This window comes from Chenopodium quinoa, unplaced genomic scaffold, assembly GCF_001683475.1.
Source record: "Chenopodium quinoa cultivar QQ74 unplaced genomic scaffold, ASM168347v1, whole genome shotgun sequence".
Lineage (NCBI taxonomy): Eukaryota > Viridiplantae > Streptophyta > Magnoliopsida > Caryophyllales > Amaranthaceae > Chenopodium > Chenopodium quinoa.
The window spans coordinates 1,864,871-1,884,109 of NW_018744626.1; the positions used below are offsets into that span (position 1 = coordinate 1,864,871).

Below are 19,239 nucleotides of genomic sequence, written 5' to 3' on the forward strand. Positions count from 1 at the left end.
TTAACTAGCTAATTTATTCCATTCATAATTTTCTCCTCTTTCTGATATATATATATATATATGAACTATCTCCTCTTTCTCATTGACGCCATTATCACTCTCATCCAGCATATTTCAAGCTTGGTTGGTTCAATCATCCGTTTTTTTTTTTGGTAAAGGTAGTATAAGATTTTTATTTCAATTGATTAGGACAATTAATTTTTGTTTTTTAAGAAAAAAAAATGCACATTCATGTAATAAATCTGCATATTTTGTTTACAAAATTTTCATATTTGATTTTAAATTACTTATTTTATTGTATTAAAGAAATAATTTTGAGATGTTTCAAAAGATGTTATTATTGTTTCAAAAAGACTTGTCGCTGTTTCAATTAAAAAATGTAATGTTACATTGAATTGTGTTGTCAACGTTACGTTAAAATGTAGTTGAAGTGTACGTTAATGATGTTTCATAAAATATATTAAGTGTTTCAATTTATAATATTAATGTTTCATATATATTATTGCTTGTTTTATATAGTTGGGCTTTATATGAACTAGGTTTACTGTGATTTCTTATACCTTAGTGATGTTTCAAAAAACATACCTTATGTTTCATTTTATACTACTTATGTTCCATAAAATATATGTATTGTTTCATATACTAATGATATTGTTTTATACATAAAAATCATTGATGTTTCATATAATATTTCATTCGAATATTATTTATATTGTTCCGGAAATATGAACTATTGTCCCATAAATATTATACATTGTTCATACATAAGAATTAATATGGTGAGACATATCATGTAATTGGAACTATGAGCATATCATGTAATTGGAACACTAGTTCTTATAAATGAAACAATATATAATATTTATGGGACAATAGTTCATATTTCTTGAACAATATAGTTATTATTTGACAATAATGGGCATATCATCCAATTGAAACACTAGTTCATGTCTATGGAACAATAGACCATATGTGTGGTACAATAGTTTAAATTTCTGGAACAACATAATTAAAATTCGAGAACTATGGGCATATCATGTAATTGGAACACTAATTCTTATGTATGGAACAATATATAATATTTATGGGACAATAGTTCATATTTCTGGAACAATAAATACTATTTGACAATAATGAGCATATCATCCAATTGGAACACTAGTTCATGGCTATGGAACAATAGACCATATGTGTGGTACATCATTTCAAATTTATGGAACAACATAATTAAAATTCGAGAACTATAGCATATCATATAATTGGAACACTAATTCTTATGTATGAACAATGTATAATATTTATGGGACAATAATTCATATTTCTGGAACAATATAAATAATATTCGAATGAAATATTATATGAAACATCAATGATTTTTATGTATAAAACAATATCATTAGTATATGAAACAATACATATATTTTATGGAACATAAGTAGTATAAAATGAAACATAAGGTATGTTTTTTGAAACATCAATAAAGTTTTATACATATAGAGCCCAACTATATGAAACAAGCAATAATATATATGAAACATTAATATTATAAATTGAAACACTTAATATATTTTATGAAACATCATTAACGTACACTTCAACTACATTTTAACGTAACGTTGACAACACAATTCAATGTAACATTACATTTTTTAATTGAAACAGCGACAAGTCTTTTTGAAACAATAATAACATCTTTTGAAACATCTAAAAATTATTTCTTTAATACAATAAAATAAGTAATTAAAAATCAAATATGTAAATTTTGTAAACAAAATACGCAGATTTATTACATGAATGTGCATTTTTTTTCTTAAAAAACAAAAATTAATTGTCCTAATCAATTGAAATAAAAATCTTATACTACCTTTACCCCAATAAAAAAACGAAATTAACAAAATGATAAAAGGATGTTTGCCACCATTAATGACATTGTGAATGAGCTTTTCCCAACCAAAAGACCATAAACATTTGACGCAATTGAAGAAGGAAGACCATTACTCAGGATGATTATTGATAATTCTTCTTCGTTTTCGTCCTTCTAAAATCAATATTCTTGAGGTAGGTTAGACATGGTTGCTTTTTTTTGATAGGTAGACATGGTTGATTCAATGGCAGAAAGAATTCAGTAATGGAGGAAAGAGAAATTGGAAGATGGGAGAATTTCTAGAAAGAATAGAAAGTGGTGGGTCATAAGATTTTCTGTCTCTTCAATTTCTGGAATGCGTGCAAAATGGGGCTGATTAATTACACTTTCTATGCAAAATGTGTACCGTCAGATCTAATTAAATGGATGGCATGAGATTGGTTCTCATTTTAACCAGGTTCTCATATAAGCCTTGATTCTCACATGATCCTGCCCCTATATATATATATATATATATATATATATAATTGATGACCCAATTAATTTATTAACTCATGCATGTTTAAATCATGAAAAATAAAAGGGGTTTTGAAACGCCTTCTTCATCATCTAAGCATGAGCCGCAACCGCAAAAAGATAGTAGTAATGCTGCGAAGAGAAATAGTAGTAGATCTCAATTCAGTCAGCTTTGCTCCACCCTCACTTCTATTATTCCTCCTCAACACTTTCATAATTCATTGGTATGTATATGATCGATTTCGGGTCGTATATATTACTCTATATTTATTTTCTTACAAGTAGTATGCTAGCTATTTCATACTTGATTTTGTGCTACATATATGAATATCTTTTTTTTTTTTGAGAGATGCAATTATATATATATCTTACAGTAGATTAAATCCAAGAGTATCCCATAATTTTAACTTTGCTTGGTCGTCTATACTGGCACAAACTGCCATGAAACACCGCGAAGTTGATCGAGTTATAAGCAAGGATAGATGTAATTTAATAGCTCTTCAGATTTAGTTCTTCCTCAAGTAATTGAAGATGGTTTAAATGAGTTGTCTAGCTTTTACATATTTTTTTTTTTTTTTTTTCAAGTCAAGTCTAAGTTATAGCCAGGGTTATTAACTATACTAATTATGGAAATTTAGGTTTTCTTTATTTCCTAAGCCTTTTGGTATCCTCTGTAAGATTCAAGAGAGTTGTGGTTAATATATAATGTGTGATTATAAAAATCTTTATACATACCCAGGATAACCTAATTATTATTTGCATTGATCTTTCAATTTTTTTATATTTTTTTTTTCTACTTTTCATTCAATCTTGGATTATTCTTAGTTATTAAGTTGTGAGATATAAAGAGTATTTGCATTGATCTTTCAATTTTTTTTTTTTTCTACTTTTCATTCAATCTTGGATTATTCTTAGTTATTAAATTGTGAGTTATAAAGATCATATTAATTGATCGATGAGTTAAGTACATATATAGACCACTTCATCAAGTGTTGCTGTGTAAAACCTAGTAACAGTAGTAAGGTGAATGCACCGTAGACGCCTAGATTATCTTGTTTCTAAGTACATATAATATAATCTAATTTTCTTTTTTAGAGGTTGAAGCAAATGAACCAACTAGCCCTAGCTAGCTGTTAGAACTTCAATTCTAGACTAGCCAAATTAGAGATCTGAATTGTAGGTGATATTAAAAAGTTAATTTTGGAAACATATATTTGTGTTAGAGTCTTGTTAATTAGCCTTGTTTAGTTCATCTTATTTTTACTTATTTCAGAAAAAATAAGTTCATTCAAATCAGATCAGATAAGAAAACAAGTTCAGCTCAAATCATTATTTTATGTGCAGTTTTTTATCGCTAAATATCTTTAATTTCGTAATTAAAAAAATTGTGAAAATTACATAGTAATAAAATACACATTATTACGAATCTAACGAGATCCTACTTGATACATTTTTTCCTTATAGATTATCGTACATTTTAGGTAAAAATTTAGTCAAATTAGACAATGAAATCATATCAACAACCAGACAAGACCAGATCAGATAAGCAAAAATAAGGTTAACCAAACAAGCCTTTAGTTGATCTTGGGCGTGTTCGACGCTAGCTTTTGAGTAGCTTTAAGTGGTTTGAATTGGTCAAACCACTACTTAATAAAAAAAAATGTGAGTGTTTGGCAAAGTAGTGGTTAGGGTAGCTTTTAGCTTAGTGGTCGAGGGCTTTTATGAAAAATTAGAAATTTTAGTTTTTGAAAGTAGAGGTAACTGTTGAAAATTTAATCTATAGTTTTAATTAAAAATAAAATATTGATCTTTATAAGACAACCGCTAATTTACCGAACATTCATACCTAAATTATCTATATTCATAGCTAACAACTTGTTGACAGCTAACATCTACCTTCACAGCTATATTTTGCCAAACATTCCCCTTATCTTTCAAGAAATTATACCCCTGTAAGTATATTATATATTGTTCTTGAAATCAAGAGACTTTTATCCTGCAATTCTTAAGATGGTGCTTAACATGTATGTTTCCGGTGTACACTGTACACACCAACTTGTGCTGTAATATATATACGAATTGAAGTAGAGGAGATGAAAGTTGTTTATATACTTGTGAATGTTGTCCACTAATAAATGATTTTGCGGATTTGATTTCCAATCAGTGGTTCCTGCAGGCGCCGATACGCTGCATTGTACAGCCGTTTTGCATGAAAGAACATAATATAGAAAAGTGAAGAACATATAACTATAATAAAAAGAACATACTATTAAAATGTAATGAACATATACCCTTCAGTGAAAAAAACATATTTACACCAAAAAAAAAGTGAAAATAACATATGTTCATGTTCTTTGATTATCTGTATAATGTGCTTTTATTTGTGACATAATGCTCATTGCTTATTGTTAAATGTTCTTTGAATTTTTTTCCAAATTATAGTGGGTATATATAAATAATGTTCATTACATAATATTATCATGTTCTTTAATAATATTACATATGTTCTTTAGATTATAAAAAAAAACATAAAGCTGGATGTTCTTTACAAAACAGCTACATGTTCTTTATAAAACAGTTGTATGTTATTTATAAAACATATACATGTTCATTCCGCGTTTTTTGTCTGTACCAAGCATGGTATAGTCGCCTATACCTTAAAATTTTCATTTGATTTCAGGATTTAAGGAAAACCTAGTACAAGATTATATTTTTCCACGCGCCTTGTATTATTGTTTCATTTCAATATTTCTATATTTTGACTTATTTTTCTCAAATAATAAAGTGTATTTCTATATTTTGGTATAAAATAGTATCATCAATATTATATTTTTTATTTATCCAATTTTAATTTGTAGTTTCCTTTATTTTTTTTTATTTATTATTTGCATGGTAAATATTAAAAAACTATCTGTGTCCATATTATTATAATGTCAAAAAATGACCCGATCATTTTATTTTATCATTAAAATACTATGATATATAGTTATACTTCAAACAACCACTATGCTAAACAATTTTTTGTTGGGTAGGATACACTATCTCAAGCTGATCAGATAGAACAAGCAACAAATTACATAGTGGAGTTGAGAGAAAGAGTAGAGAACTTAAACAAGAGAAGAGATCAATTAATGGTTAATCAAGAAGGAACATCTAATACGACCGAAAACAAAAGTTCTAATGATCATTATTTTTGGTATCCTCTGTTAGATTCAAGAGAGTTATGATTAATATATAATGTGTGATTATAAAAATCTTTATACATCTTTGTTTACCCAGGATAACCTAATTATTATTTGCATTGATCTTTCAATTTTTTTTTATACTTTTCATTCAATCTTGGATTATTCTTAGTTATTAAATTGTGAGTTGTAAAGATCATATTAATTGATCGATGAGTTAAGTACATACACCACTTCATCAAGTGTTGCTGTGTAAAACCTAGTAAGGTGAATGCACCGTAGACGCCTAGATTATCTTGTTACTAAGTACATATAATATAATCTAGGAAACCTTTTGCATGCACCCAGTTTACAATAATTTTATTGTACATCGAACATTTTATGAAAAGTGACCATTTTTTCTTATAAAAGTGACCCATATTTTCACAAAAGTGACCCTTTTTTTCAAAAAAGTGACCCTTTTTTTTACAAAAGTGACCCCCTTTTTTTTATATATAAAAATAACCTATATTTTCACAAAAGTTACCTTTTTTTTTGCGAAAAGTGACCCTTTTTCTTTATAAAAGTGACCATTTTTCTTTACAAAAGTGACCCTTTTTATTACAAAAGTGATCCATATTTTCACAAAAGTGACCCTTTTTTTTACAAAAGTGGCCTTTTTTCACATAAGTGACCCTTTTTATTACAAAAGTAACCCATATTTTCACAAAAGTGTTCTTTTTTTTTTTTTTACAAAAGTGACCTTTTTTCACAAAAGTGACCCTTTTTATCACAAAAGTAATTGAGCTACGTATGCAAATTGCAAAACAAAGTATCAAAGTCTCACTGGTTTTTTTTTTTGTTTTTTTCAAAAGTAAACCAGACAAGTATTATTTTACTTTGATTCCAAAATTTTTGCTACTGCTTCCAATTACCATACAAGCATCGTCACCATCATTACCTTCGGAAGCAAGGAACGAAGAGCTTGATGCCGCGATCGAAGGAATGAACAGCCAAACACTCAACAATCGTCAGATCACTGTTAACGAGGCTCAAGCTCGCGGCAGTGGTGGCTTTCGTAGTGGGTGAAAAATTAAATGAACATACATACCTTGAAATTAGCTGTAGAAGATGAATCATTGATCAAAACAGGAAAATTTTGTTACAAAATCAAGATATAATCGTAAAAAAAAGAAGGAAATTGAAGAACAAAGAAGAAGTGCAAAGGAGAGAGAAGAAGTGCAGAGGAAAGAGATGAAGAGCAGGAAAAAAAATCAAATACAAACCCATGAGAGAAAAAAATAGAATCTTGCGTATGTAAACTTTCGCACGCCATTGTCATTCATTAAGTTATTGTAAACCCACTTTTTCTAAACTTTTGTGTATAATCTAATTTTCTTTTTTAGAGGTTGAAGCAAATGAACCAATTACCCCTAGCTGTTAGAACTTCAATTCTTAGACTAGCCAGATTAAAGATCTGAATTGTAGGTGATATTAAGAAGTTAAAATTGGAAACATATATTTGTGTTAGAGATCTGGTTAATTAGGCTTTATTTAGTTCGCCTTGTTTTTACTTATTTAAAAAAAAAAAAAAGAAATTTAAGTTTAGATCAGATCAGATCAGATTAAAAAAAAAAGTTCAGATCAGATCAGAAAATAAAAATCATATTAGATCATCGTTTTATGTGCAGTTTTTTATCGACCGCTAAATATCTTTAATTTCGTAATTAAATTTTTTTTGAAAATTACATATTAATAAAATACTCGTACACATTATTACGAATCTAACAAGATCCACTTGATATACTACCTCCGTTACATATTATTTGCAACGATTTGATATAAAGTAGAGAGGAAAAATGTCTAATCGTTGCAAATAATATGTAACGGATGTAGTATTTTTTTTCCCTATAGATTATCGTACATTTAGGGCCAAAGTTTAGTCAAATTAGACAACCAGATAAGACCAAACTAGATCATATCAGATAAGATAAGCAAAAATAAAGTGAACCAAACAAGCCCTTAGTTGATCTTATCTTTCAAGAAATTATACCTTATAAGTATATTGTGTTGTTTTTGAAATCATGAGACTTTTATGCTGCAATTCTTAAGATCGTGCTTAACATGTATGTTTCCGGTGTACACTGTACACACCAACTTGTGTTGTAATATACGAAGTATATATATGTGAATTGAAGTAGAGGGGATGAAAGCTGTTTATATACTTGTGAATGTTGTCCGCTATTAAAAGATTTTGCGGATTTGATATTTTGATTTCAGGACTAAGGAAAACCTAGTACAAGATTATATTTTCCACCAGTCCACCTTGTATTATTGTTTCATTTCAATATTTTAGAGCATATTTTACTAAAAATTTGTAGTAGTAATTTGAATTATTACTAACATAATATTTTGTGAATAATAACTATGTAATCCATAATTGACTTATTTCTCTCAAATAATAAAGTGTATATCTATATCATCAATATTATATTTTTCTTATTCACCCAATTTGTAGTTTAATTTCCTTTTTTTATTTTTATTTATAATTTACCTGGTAAATATTAAAAAACTATCTGTGTCCATAATATAATGTCAAATAAATGACCCGATCATATTGTTTTATCATTAAAATACTATGATCGATATATAGTTATTATATTTCAAACAACTGTAGTAAACTAATATTTGTTGTGTAGGATACACTATCTCAAGCTGATCAGATAGAACAAGCTACAAATTACATAGTGGGATTGAGAGAAAGAGTAGAGAACTTAAATCAGAGAAGAGATCAATTAATGGTTAATCAAGAAGGAACATCTAATACCGAAAACTTAAGTTGTAATGATACAACAATGATGACAAATAATTCAGGCTTAATACCCACTAGTATTGAAGTGAAAGATTTGGGTAGTGTTATAGAGGTGCAAATTGTGGTGCAACGAGACTGCGAAATCAAGTTACATGAAGTGATTAGGGTTCTTGAGGAAGAAGGAGCTGAAGTTGTCGATGCTACTTTCTCAACTCATGGGAACTATGTCCTCCACACTCTCCATGCTAGGGTAACTTTTTTTTTTTTTTTTTTAATATTTTATTTATGCTAAATTGTTATTATGGGTGAGACAACAAAGTAAATAAATTGAGATCCACATGAATAATATTTGTAGGCACTGTAACACTAAGAGTTTTTCTTATTGTATGTACAGGCTCAGAGTTCAAGGATTGGAGTAGAGACTTCTAGAGTGCAGGAAAGATTGCAACAACTGATTTGATCTTGTAAAACTTGAGTTTCATCTTGTACAATTTCCTTAAAAATAAGTGGAGATTGCAAAGACCTAAGGGCTCTAAGCCTCTAAATGGTCATAATCCTTAGAGCATCTATAATGATTGTAAATAGGTTCTAGCTTGCAGTTTTCAAATAGTTGGAGCTAGTATTTCATCACATAGCTCTACAAAGCCATGTAGTTTCACTATATACGAAACTTGACCTGAAATAAAATCTCCCTACTAACGTTTCCTTAAAAAAACACCTATGTAGGTTCACTTCACGCAAAGCATATGTGTTGTCCACTTTGAATAAATAAATTGTATTGTATTTCAATTCATATACGGAGTATGTTGTTTCTATATTGATTTAATTTTTTTTTAATAGCTTTTATTCTACATTAAAATAAGACTGGTGAATTAAAATAATAGGCATAACAATTTGTGAAGTTACTTACCTTTAGTTCAAAAATATTACTCCGTACAGGTACAGTACACAGTATTTTTTTTTCACTACTGAACTAACACCTCTAATAGATTTAGTCAATCCAGCTATACAAGTCGACACTTGAGAATATAGGGGGGGGGGGGGAGGTAAGGGAATCCCCCTACTCCCAAGCATTTTGTAGTTGGTGGGGTTCAAACTTATGACCAACTCCACCGGCTTTGCTTGGTAAAAAGAGATTGAGACAAATTATTGGTCAATAAAACTTAGGGAGGAAATAATCAGGGTAATTTGGTGAGCTCATATGTTTGAAATTAACTTTGCTAATTAATTTAGGAATGTAATCACGACTAAAATGAAACCGACCTAAACAATATTTGTAGCACTAAAATGTCATATTGAGGAAGTACTCGTATAACATAAGAATTTGTCTTATTGTACAGGCTCGAAATCCCATAATTGGAATTGTGACTTCCATAGTGCAGGAAAGATTACATGAGCTGATTTGGTAACTGGGTGGGAAATGAATAATCATTAATACTATGTTTGAATAACACTAGTGAAGAGAAAGGGAAAGGAAGATAAAAGAGGGAGGTGAGAGGAGGGAGAAAGGTGAGCTTCTATTTTCCTTCCAAATTTCTCAGACAATTGAGGGATCACAAACTTTTAAATAAAACGAATGTTCAGTAAATTACTGAACATCCGTTATAAAGTGACAATAAAAGGTGCAAAAGTTACACTAAAACGCACAAAAGTTATTCTGACATATATAAAAGTTATTTATGCTTCATTGATAAATTTCACAAAAGTGATACTAAATTTGACAAAGTGACACTAAATTTGACAAAAGTGAACTCGATGTACAGTAAATTACTGAAAACCGGGTGTATACAAAAGTGATTGTTGAGGGATTTGGTTTATTAAAAGGGGAAAGAAAATGGGTCCTTTCAATCCCCCCCCCCCTATTGCATTAGGTATCAAAATAAAGATTATGTATCCTTCCCCTTTTCTTCTCTTTTATTCCCTCCATTTCTCTCTATCCAAATATAGTGTAAATTAATAAACGTCTTTATTTAATGTATAAGGTTGTTTTTCACAAACAAAGAATCTTTAGAATTAACACTAGATAACTATGATTTTTTCCAAAATTGATTTATCTATATTGTTAATGTTGTTATAATAGTTAAAACTCTATCACGCATTTTCGCCCTCTCACAAGAGAGTCGATTGAGCTTAAAATGTGGATGTAACATGAGTTTTCTCATACTCCGCGCTAAATATTTTACTTGAAAGAAGGGGTGAAAGAGATTTGAAACCGTGACCTTAGTTTATGTAACATTGATTCTCAATGCAATTTTTTAAAAAACTATCTCAATCATAAGCTTAATTTGAGTAGATAATTAATATCCATTGTTGATTTATACTTTTTCCCTTTCTTTAGTTGCACCATTTGCCATTTCACTATTGGTGATGCAATATTTTGACCATTAAAAATTTTAAAATTTTGATATTTGTAAAATAAACGTTGAGTCGAATCTAGCGAGATCTCATTTGACTATTTTTTCTTTGGATAAATTACAAAAGATGGTAAAAAATGGTTATGTAAATAATAGTGTAAAATCCCAAATGGTACGATTAAAATTAAAATGGAGGAAATATACTCTATTAGCTAGCACGTAGCAACATATATTAAACATAAGCGAATATTCCTTCCGTCCCTATTTTTTTTGCCCCATTTGACTTATTATGATCTCCAAGACAAGACGAATCTTAAAACACATATAATTTTATTTTCATACATATAATTGATGTCGGTAAATAATACAATGAAACGAATCTAACAAATCATACATGACTATATTATCTGATTTCTTATTGATTAATGAGAATTTTTCGTCAAAATTTTTAAAGTTTCACACTTTGACCCCAAATAAATGAAGTTAAAGTTGGAAATTAGAGTGAATTTGAAAAGAAATAATGCATTCCGGCTCTTGCGATGACCAGAATATTGAAGTATTTAATGATTGATGGAAAAGTATCTCAAAAAAAAAAAAAGACAAAATGATTGATGGAAAAGTATCTCAACATTGTTTGTCAATTGTCATAGACTCATAGGTTTGCCATCAATCAAGAGTCATTGTTTTCTACTCAGGTCTCTAGTCATGCTTCGCTTGTGTTCATATGCTTATTAGCTCATGCTTGTTCGGTTGTTCATATGCTGCTTGTTTATATGCTTATTAGCTCATGCTTGTACGGAGTACGTAAGACTTTACGAGTACTACTACTACGTCTCACAATACAAACTTTTAAAAAAATCGGGTGTATAATAATTATTGTACATCCACTATAAAGATAGACTAGATTGATCAAAAGTTACCCCTAAAATAAATAAAAGTTACCATAATATGCATAAAAGTAATCCAATACAAATAAAAATTAGAAAAAATTGCGGAAAATAATACAACCTTTAGGCGATTCTTTTTTAATAATACAACCTTTTGATTAAGTCTTAATAATATAACCTTTGGGGGTGTTGATTTTAAATAAGACATAACCGGATGCAACCGGATAAACAAGTTACCACTGCCACATGTCATTATATGATTGGCTTAAATATTTTTTTATTTTTTTATTTTTATTTTCTGTCCCCTTCCCTAAACACTAATAAACCACCATTGCTCCCCCTCTCTTTCCAGCCCCACCACCACTGTACCACTGCCAACCCCACTGCCAATCCCCACAACCAGAATCGACCCTTCCCTTTCCCGACCACCCCGCTGCCAACCCCCACAACAAGGCCAAAACTCCTACGTAACCCACCATTACACAGTTCGCGACCACCGCAGCCACCATTCCTACTTTCCCAACCCCCACAGCCAATCACTCCACCTTTCCTGACCACCACAGCCCCCATTCCACCTTTCCTGACCACCGCAACCAACCAAGATCACCAAAAACTCCCACACAGCACACCGACCTCACGAACCCAACAATCATTGCTACTCCACCCTTCTTCTCGCACCCGCATCACCAAGTCCCCAATCACGCACCAAATTACAACCAACGCCACCAATTACCCCCAATTATCGCCAATTAGCCATCCCCATTCAGCAATTTGCCACCAATTTTAAACATTTTCACCCTCCGCCATTGATTTGTTGAGATTTGTGATTGATGGTGATGTCGGGGCGCGAGCATGATGTGTGAAGAAGAGAGTAGGGTCGAGGATGATGCCGGTGGTTGGAGATTAAGGATGGGCGAGCAGGTAGCTAGGCTCGGGGTGGGGGAGGTGGGCTTGTCACCGGCGGCTAGCGGGGGAGGGGGCTGGACAGGCAGGGGGGTTTTATTATAATTTTTTGTAAATCAATTTTTTTTTTAAAAAAAATCAAATTTTAATGTTTAGACAAATTACATAACGACACGTGTCAAAGGTGACTTGTTTACCAAGTTACATGTTTTTTGTCTTGTTTAAAATCAACACCCCCAAAGGTTATATTATTAAGACTTAATCGAAAGGTTGTATTATTAAAAAAGAATCGCCTAAAGGTTGTATTATTTTCCGCAATTTTTTCTAAAAATTATTAGTAAAGAATCACATTTTAAATGACTAAAAATCAATTATTTGTGATTAAATTTAATTAAATTACCATTATAAAACTTTTTTTATTGTCTATTTATATAAAAATTGTATTATGTTAAAAGTTACCCAAAACACTACAAGAAAATAACATTTTCGTAGCGATTATTTTAACTTTTAGTATTGATTGTAATTGCAACAAAGAGTTTTCCCAACGAATGGTCATTCGATACTATATCCCCTGTTGTCTTAGCCTTTAGTAGTGGTTTTCAATATCGCTGGGGTTGGCCTCAATAATCGATACGAAAAATTACATCCAATCGTGGTGATTATTGTAGCGATTACAATCGCTATAAATGTTTAACTTATTTTCTTCAAAAAAAAAACATGCGTATGATCTTTACAAGATTCGAACATGCAACCTCAAACTCTTATATTAAATGTTTCACCAATAAGCTATGACATATTTTATGTATTCTTTGTCAAATAATATTTATATATTAAGTGTTGAAAAGGCTTTTCGTATCGATTTTTAGGATTTAGTGGCGATTGTAAATGTTACGATTTCTCAAAATTATATAAATGTGTAAAAATAGTGTTAATATGTATTATTATGTTTTCCGTATCGATTTTTTATGGGAAAACCATGGCGATTGTAAAAATGATACAACATCCTTAATTATTTCACAAACATACTTGTATATTGTAGCGAATGTACAATCGATACGAAATAATCGCTACGAAAAGAGATTTTTCTTGTAGTGAAAAAAGGCAAAAAGTTACCCTAAAATTAGGTAAAAATTACCCTTATACTGCTCGATGTACAGTAAAATTAGTGTAAATTGGGTGTATACAAAAGTTTTTGGTCTCACAAATACTCTCACTGTGTCATAATAATCACAACAATAAGTGTTGCATAAAGTTTTAGGGGAATTATAGGTCAGGGACTAAAAGGTAAATTTTATAATATAAATTATAAAGTACTATACATTTTTTTAGGAAATATAAAGTACTGTATATAGTTAGTGAGGATATATCATATATTTAGTTATTATTAGAAAAAATAAATAATAAAATAGTTAAGTGAGATCGGTAAGAAAGAGAAATACAATAATTAAAAAAATAGTTGTTTCTTACAAAATAAGGGAGTGTAGCAATTATTATGAAACGGTGCATGGCAAGGGACCTAACCTAGTAGGCTAGTAGAATATTAAAATGAAACTTTTTGCTAAAAAAGAAAATGTAACACGTATTAGGGCATGTTCTCATTGACTGAACTCAACTGAACTGAACTGAACTGAGTTGAGCTGAACTGAACTGAACTGAAATGAATATTTTATAAGAGAAGGAAATTAGGAGCTGAACTGAACTAAACTGAACTGAGCTGAACTAAACTGAACTGAACTTAATTGAATTTCAACGTATGAGAACAGACCCTTAAATACCACCATATTTAATAAGTGTAACACTTATAAAATACGGAGAGAGTATTTTTTTTCTTATCTATTCTTGTATTTTCCGCTCACTGACTCAAGTAATAGATACACAACTTTAAAAAATATTGAAATATTAAAGACGAATGGGTGTAATAATAAATAAAATAAAGTAAGAAACTCAAGTATTGTAAAAAGGTGGACATGAGTAAAATGAATAAAAGAGTGTAAAAAAAAGTGTAATTATTTTAGAGTAAGATGATAAAATCATAAAAGCGACATACCTAAATTAAAATAGAATAAAACAAAGTGAATGATAAAGTGTAGGGAATATTTCAAGCGTTAATCCCCTATCTTGAACCCCACTGTGATCATACATTAAAGTACGGTGGCGTCCAAAGGGAAAGAAGATAGAGCAAAAGAGTCGCCAACAAGTTTTAGGAACTTGTAAACCGTTCACAGGGTGAAGGTTACACCCCTTAACGATCCAAGAGATCGTCAACTCCATAAGACCTTGAACCAAATAGGGTTCGGGGATGAAGGTACAAATCCAACCTAAAAGAGATTGAATCTGCCCTAATAATATGCCTCTACTTTATTCTTCTCGTATTCATGTGCTCTTTCTGACTAACATGCAATCAATAGGATTACCCTAAACCTGTTTATCTATGTTGGTTGAATATTAATGCACAAATAAAATCTATTATTGGCGATCACTTGAATTATAATCATATTAACCCTAACAAGATTATTAATTATCTTATTAAGCGTGATTACAAGTACCAATTCCTTTTAACATGCATAAAAGGCGTGAGCAAGCAATAACAATAAATTAAGCAACATAATAAATAATCATCATAATAATAATTATAACAATAATCATCATAACAATCATAATTAAAATAATCATATCAACGTTAAAGCACAATAATAGCAAGATCCTAGGAAAAATATTAACAAGATTAATAACAAACCTTAGCCATGTCACTAAGCAATAAAGATCAAATATTTAGCCCTAACATGATACCTATAATCATAAATATTAGAAAAGAAAATAGGAAGCATCATACTTTTAATCATACTTAATATTAAAGTTACCCTAGACATGATACTAGGAATCAAAATAACAATCTAAGCATAATTTCTACATTATAATATCAATAAAAATCACTAAAGTACTTACTTGGATGCCTCGTACCTCTTTCTAATAACAAAATACACACGTTAGTAACTTCAAGGAAAATAATAAACAACAATTAAATTAAATAATTGAAGGAGAGATTTGGGACCAAACCCTCAGAAATTAAACCTTTCACGTCTAGGGCGAAGGCAACTTCGAATATGGCTAGGTGTATCTAATTCTTGCGAATGCGGAATTTTGTATTTGTAAAAAGGCTAGTATAGAAAAGAGAGAGAGAGAGAGAGTAATCAAGAGAATCTTGATGAGAGTTGGTGAGAATTGGTGGTTTTTAGAAGATTATTTATAGAGAAAATCAGCCAAAAAGATAAAAAAAATCAAAACAGAGTTCTGACGCGTAAAACGAAAGTTACCGCCACACGCTGACATTAGCGCCAGACGCTAATGCTGGCGTTTGACGCTGATTAAGTTTTTGACGCGTTTTCTTAAAATCAGATAGAAATTGTCGTACAGGAGGATAAAATCATATTTTCCTCAAAAACGTTCTTTTATTCTTATTAAAAGTCTAAAAGTCAACAAAAGTCAATTTATCAATGCTAATTAAATTAGGAATGAAAAGAACCTTCTAGAAGAATCTAGAAGACTAAAACCATTCCTAATTGCATTAGGAATGATAAATCTATATTAGGCCCTCCTCTAGATCATTGGGCCGCATATGAGGCTCAAACCGGGCCCAGTTCGGTAAATTGGTCATAACTTCCTCAATATTCATCGGAATTGGGCTTATAATATATCGTTGGAAAGGTCTTTTCAAGCCTCATCCAACTACACTACTATTGGACCCATATAATGGACCAACTGAACTGGATTGACTGTTTTCTTAAAATAGGTTTTCAAAAACAGAGAGAAAAGAAAAGAAATTAAAACTATCTGCAACACTAAACTTTCCACACTTTCACTTCATTCGATTATGATTCAACGTGAAAGGTACTTATCACTGGATTTGGTTTTGGGGAGACACAAATGGGTGTCTACACAAAGCAAAATAAATGTTTCCAGGAAGTAGACAAAACAAAGAAAAACAGAAAAAATACGGTCTTGTCAAAAAATAAAAAGAAGAAAATATACAGAGTATGAGTACGGATTATCCTGTAATACGGAGTACATACACAGGAATTCTTGATCTATACTAAGTTGAGTCAATTAACTTTTTTTTTTAAAAAAAAAAAGAAAAGAAAATGAAAAGGTTGAAAAGAGTAAAGAGTAAAAGGAAGGAGGAACCTGGTATCAGTAACTTTTGTACCTTACCTCCCCAAATTTCACTGGCAATGGTGGGGAAAGATTTCCCAAAACTCCCCTAATCAAATTTTTGACTAAAAATTTACGAAATCCCTATTCAATTGTTGAAGACACCCCACAAGGAAGGCACGAATTAAAAATTCAAGTTGCCAAAAGTTATATTAACCATTTCTTTATTTTCCAATCACCTATTATTATCGCTTATTGGTTGAACTAGGCAAAAGAAACATCTTCTTGTAATAATTTAGTTTATTATGCAATATTTTAATAAACGGGCAGTAATTGTAGCTCAAACACCAATTACATCCTATATGGTACTCCCTCCGTTTTTAAATACTTGTTCTATTTCTCTTGGATACGCATACCGATGCTAATATTTGATCACTAATATCTTTAATTATCATTAAGTATAAATTATAACAATTGAAAATTAATAATCTATTCACTGAGATGATTCCAACAAGTACCCACAAGACTATTTTTTCTTATGTATAAATCACAAACATTAGTCAAAGTAGGACAAATGAATAGTGCAAAAAAATAGAAATGGAGCAAGTATTTAAAAACGGATGGAGTATCTAACTTGATGGGAGAACATTGGCTAAATACCAACGACGACCTGGATGGTATATAACTCAATACAGTAACTCATCTGAATACCAGGCCACCAACAACCTTGATGGTAAGTCCTGTTGGTATTTGTAAATGAATTGTAACCAAGGTGCTTTTAACTGAATTGTATCATACCAATACCAACAACTTCTTAGATCGCATCATGTAGACACCCATTTGTGTCTCCCCAAAACCAAACCCAATGATGAGTACTTTTCACGTCGAATCATAACCGAATGAAACGAAAGTGTGGAAAGGTCTAGTGTTGCGGAAAGTTTTATTTCTTTTCTTTTCTCTTCTCTCTGTTTTTGAAAACTTTATTTTAAGAAAACAACCAATCCAGTTTGTTTGGTCCATGATATGGGTCCAATAGTGATGTAGTTGGATGGGGCTTGCAAAGACCTTTCCAACGATATATTATAAGCCCAATTCCGATGAATATTGAGGAAGTTATGGCCAATTTACTAAACTGGGCCCGGTTTGAGTTTTAAGTACGGCCCAATGATCTAGGGGAGGGCCTAATATGATTTATCATTCCTAATATAATTAGGAATGATTTTGGTCTTCTAGAATATTCTAGAAGGTTCTTATCATTCTTAATTCAATTAGGAATCTTTAGAGTTTTAATTAGATCAAATAGCATTTTCGACTGAAATTATATTATTTTATCTTCCAGTACGGTAAAATTATCAGATTTTCGAAAACGTGTTAGAAGCCGGTTTGGCGTCCAACCCCAGGCCTTGGCGCCTGGAACCAGGATTGGCGCCAGACGCCAGACATTGGCGCCTGGCGCTAGCCACTAGTCCTAGCGCCAATGAGCCAGGGCTGGCGCCAAGTTGTTTTTGCGATCTTCAGACTCTGTTCTGATAAATTATCTTTTTTGGCTGATTTTCTCTATAAATATCGTATCAAAAACTTCGTTTTGAGGGAAGGATTTTCATCTATCATTCACCACTTCTTTTATTCTTAAGTTTTAATAAAATTCGTTTTTGTTCATCTACAATTGTCAACAAATTAGTTTATGAATCATTAATCTTTCGTTCTTTCTTTCAAAACTTTATTCTCAAACACAAAATTCCGAATTCACAAGATCTTGATATACCTAGCCATATTCGAAGTTGCCTTCGCCCTAGACGTGAAAGGTTTTAATTTCTGAGGGTTTGGTCCCAAATCTCTATTTAAATTATTTAATTTAATTGTTTTGTTTATTATTTTGCTTGAAGTTATTAACGTGTGTATTTTGTTATTAGAAAGAAGTACGAGGCATCCAAGTAAGTACTTTAATGGTTTAATTGATATTATGATGTAGAAATCATGCTTAGATTGTTATTATGATATTCCTAATATCATGTCGAGGGTAATTTTAATATCAAGTATGATTAAAAGTATGATGCTTCCTATATTCTTCCTAATATTTATGATTGTTAGTATCATGTTAGGGCTAAAGATTTGATTTTTATTGTTTAGTGACATGCTAGGGTTTGTTATTAATCTTGTTAGTATCATGCCTAGAATCTTGCTATGTTTATTATGCCTTAATATTAACATGAACATGATTATGATTATAATTGTTATAATAATTTATGAATATTATTATTATTATTTTGATAATGATTATTTTATTCATGATTACTATTATTATTATGATGATTATTATTATTATTCATAATTATTATTGATTATGTTGCTTGATATGCATATTATTATATATTGTTATTGCTTGATCACCTTTTATTGCAGGTTAAAGGGAATTGGTATTTGCAACCACGCTTAATAAGATAATTAATAATCTTGTTAGGTTAATTGTGATTATAATTCAAGTGATCGCCAATAATAGATTTGTTTGTGCATTATATTCAACCAACATAGATTAAACAGGTTTAGGGTTAATCCTATTGATTGCATGTTAATCAGAAAGCGCACATGAATA

At 30.5% G+C, this 19,239-nt stretch overlaps 1 protein-coding gene across 1 annotated transcript; it reads left to right on the forward strand.

Moving 5' to 3' along the window:
- The first annotated feature begins 2,433 nt into the window (after positions 1–2,433).
- On the forward strand, positions 2,434–8,974 carry LOC110700864. The gene is made up of 4 exons (XM_021878447.1): positions 2,434–2,604; positions 5,413–5,576; positions 6,417–6,582; positions 8,241–8,974. The coding sequence occupies exons 1-4, from the start codon at positions 2,434–2,436 to the stop codon at positions 8,643–8,645; spliced, it is 906 nt and encodes a 301-aa protein (XP_021734139.1). The 3' UTR covers positions 8,646–8,974.
- Positions 8,975–19,239: the final 10,265 nt, after the last annotated feature.